This window comes from Bidens hawaiensis, unplaced genomic scaffold (genome assembly GCF_021521415.1).
Source record: "Bidens hawaiensis isolate Kalapana, Puna unplaced genomic scaffold, B.hawaiensis_p1.1 tig00074983_1, whole genome shotgun sequence".
In the NCBI taxonomy this organism is placed as follows: domain Eukaryota; kingdom Viridiplantae; phylum Streptophyta; class Magnoliopsida; order Asterales; family Asteraceae; genus Bidens; species Bidens hawaiensis.
This window is the reverse complement of record NW_027503011.1, coordinates 44,304-46,343: the sequence shown is the minus strand read 5'-3', so window position 1 is coordinate 46,343 and position 2,040 is coordinate 44,304. Positions and strand designations below refer to the sequence as shown.

General features: G+C 35.1%; 1 protein-coding gene across 1 annotated transcript; it reads right to left on the bottom strand.

The window, feature by feature from the left end:
• Positions 1 to 353: 353 nt before the first annotated feature.
• Positions 354 to 1,155, bottom strand: LOC143606484 (uncharacterized). The gene is made up of 2 exons (XM_077082243.1): positions 755 to 1,155; positions 354 to 674 (listed from the first exon to the last, which is right to left on the bottom strand). Exons 1-2 carry the CDS (start codon positions 977 to 979, stop codon positions 381 to 383), a joined length of 519 nt encoding a protein of 172 aa, XP_076938358.1. The 5' UTR covers positions 980 to 1,155; the 3' UTR covers positions 354 to 380.
• Positions 1,156 to 2,040: the final 885 nt, after the last annotated feature.

The window sequence follows — 2,040 nt, the reverse complement described above, 5'->3', positions numbered from 1 at the left end:
GTTTCTTTGAGTCAAAACCTATCAAACCTCACCAAACTTTTTAGTCGATATTTTCAAGTATATTTTTTCAGGTGATAACAAAGGGCTTCGACTTGTTTAGAGCCTTGTATTGAAGACTTATGCCTAAACATTTTGCGCATTGTGATTTATGTGTTTATTTGTTAACATGTACACCCTTGTGTAAGACGTATGTCGTGACACATTTTGAACACTGCATTTTAGTTTATCTCTTATATTGATGTGTTATGATATATGATCAGGAGATACTCGGTAGAATTCAGACTTGACCATTAATGTTATATCCACTCATCTATATTTCTTATCATTAATTCTTTTCAACATGGAAGAAAAATCCACCTAACCTGAAGTTACCCTCCTCACTAGTTATTGCCACCAAGGTTTATGGAATTATCTTTCAATGGCGGATTAGGATTATTCTCAGACGTTTCATCAGGTGATAATGGCGACGAAGGCGAGACAGAAAGTGTCCTGGAAAGTTGTGGATTAACCTCTGCAACTTCTTGGATACCCTCGTCCAAAAACACAACATCTTGCATACTAAGTTTATGGTATTTAATTATCTCCCTCAAGCAGCTATTCTCACGAACATATACCGAGTTCTCATGAGCCAAACGAGCCTTCTCCGCCAAAAGTGTCTCAAGTTGCTGACGTATCTGATAAAAAAAATATCATAATCAAAACTAAAACACTATCCAAATAACTTATTTAAAATAAGGGGTACGTTCGAATGTACCATGTCATCATCTGTAGGGTGATCTCCCTTTTCACGAGCCTCTTGAAGCATTTTATTTTCTTCTTCTAGCTGACTACTTCTTTCTTTTGCAAATGTTAAATCGGCCTTCACAGTTTTGATTTCTCGAAGAAGTAGTTTCGCTTTAGCAGCTGTAGCAATCGCCACCTGTATGTCATCAGGCAAACAGCTTTTTGATCGGTTTGTTTGAAAACAACATACAGTCATGCAGTTGGTTGTTTTTGTCACTGAACGAGTGTTTAAAGCAATACGTATATTTAGAGACCCAACTTCCAAAATTTCAAAAAAATTTATGTAGACATAATTATGTTAAGTACTGAAGTGTTCATCCAACAACTTCTATTTCCAAACGTTAAAATATGTTTGTGATTACTTCTTCTATTATGCTAAATATGACTGTAAAAATAGTTTATATCAATAATAATCTATATCTTTTGACTAATCCGATGTAGGAGGTTTTGAACTTTTATTAACTTTTCTTTCTACGAGTTAAGTTAATTTGTTGACAAGTGAAGATAATAGATCTAAAAAGTCACTTTTAACTTCTAAGATTTTAACTTCTGACACTACACTAGTAGAAAATTGAGCAATTCCTACCAAAATTTACTTAAAAAAGCGGTAGCAAATTTAGTGACCGATTTAGCAAATTTGCTACCGAAAATGTGAATTACTTGACACAATGGCTAAGCGGTCTGAGTTTTTGCAACCATTAATTTTCAGTGGCTAAGCGGTCGGAAATTTTGTAACCGTTGGCTAGGGGTTGGAGTTTTATGCAACAGTTTGCTAAGTGGTCGGATTTTTTGCAACGATTAGTTAATTTTCGATGGTTAAGCGGTCAGAGTTTTTGCAACCGTGGCTGGGCGGTCGTAGTTTTTTTGCAACCGATAGGAGTTTTTGTAACCGGTAATTAAACGGTCGGACTTTTTTAACGTTTTAAAATTTTGATTTTAGGGGGTGTTTAGTATTGCTTATTTTCACAAACTTATAACTTATAAACTTTTTAAGAAGTGATAAGGTGTTCGGATTGCTTATATTATGAGAGGAAAAATTTCATAAGTTGCACTTTTACAACTTATTAACTTAATGAAAAGTTATACGGAGACAAAATTAGGAATCCAAAACACCCCTGAGACGTTTAGTTGTACCAGTATGTTATTATTAATTGAGCAGAGCACGTGACTTATGCAATCTCTGTAGAACATCACTCCCGTTACGACGATTAGCAATCTCCGCTGCCTTATAACATCACTCCGGTGATCTACGCTGCC

What these genes read in the sequence shown, in the direction of transcription:
- LOC143606484 (XM_077082243.1), bottom strand. Translation starts at nt 979, where the DNA reads ATGACTGTATGTTGTTTTCAAACAAACCGATCAAAAAGCTGTTTGCCT. An exon ending in ACCCTACAGATGATGACATG is followed by an intron (nt 675 to 754) that starts GTACATTCGAAC and finishes TTTTTTTATCAG; the next exon opens with ATACGTCAGCAACTTGAGAC.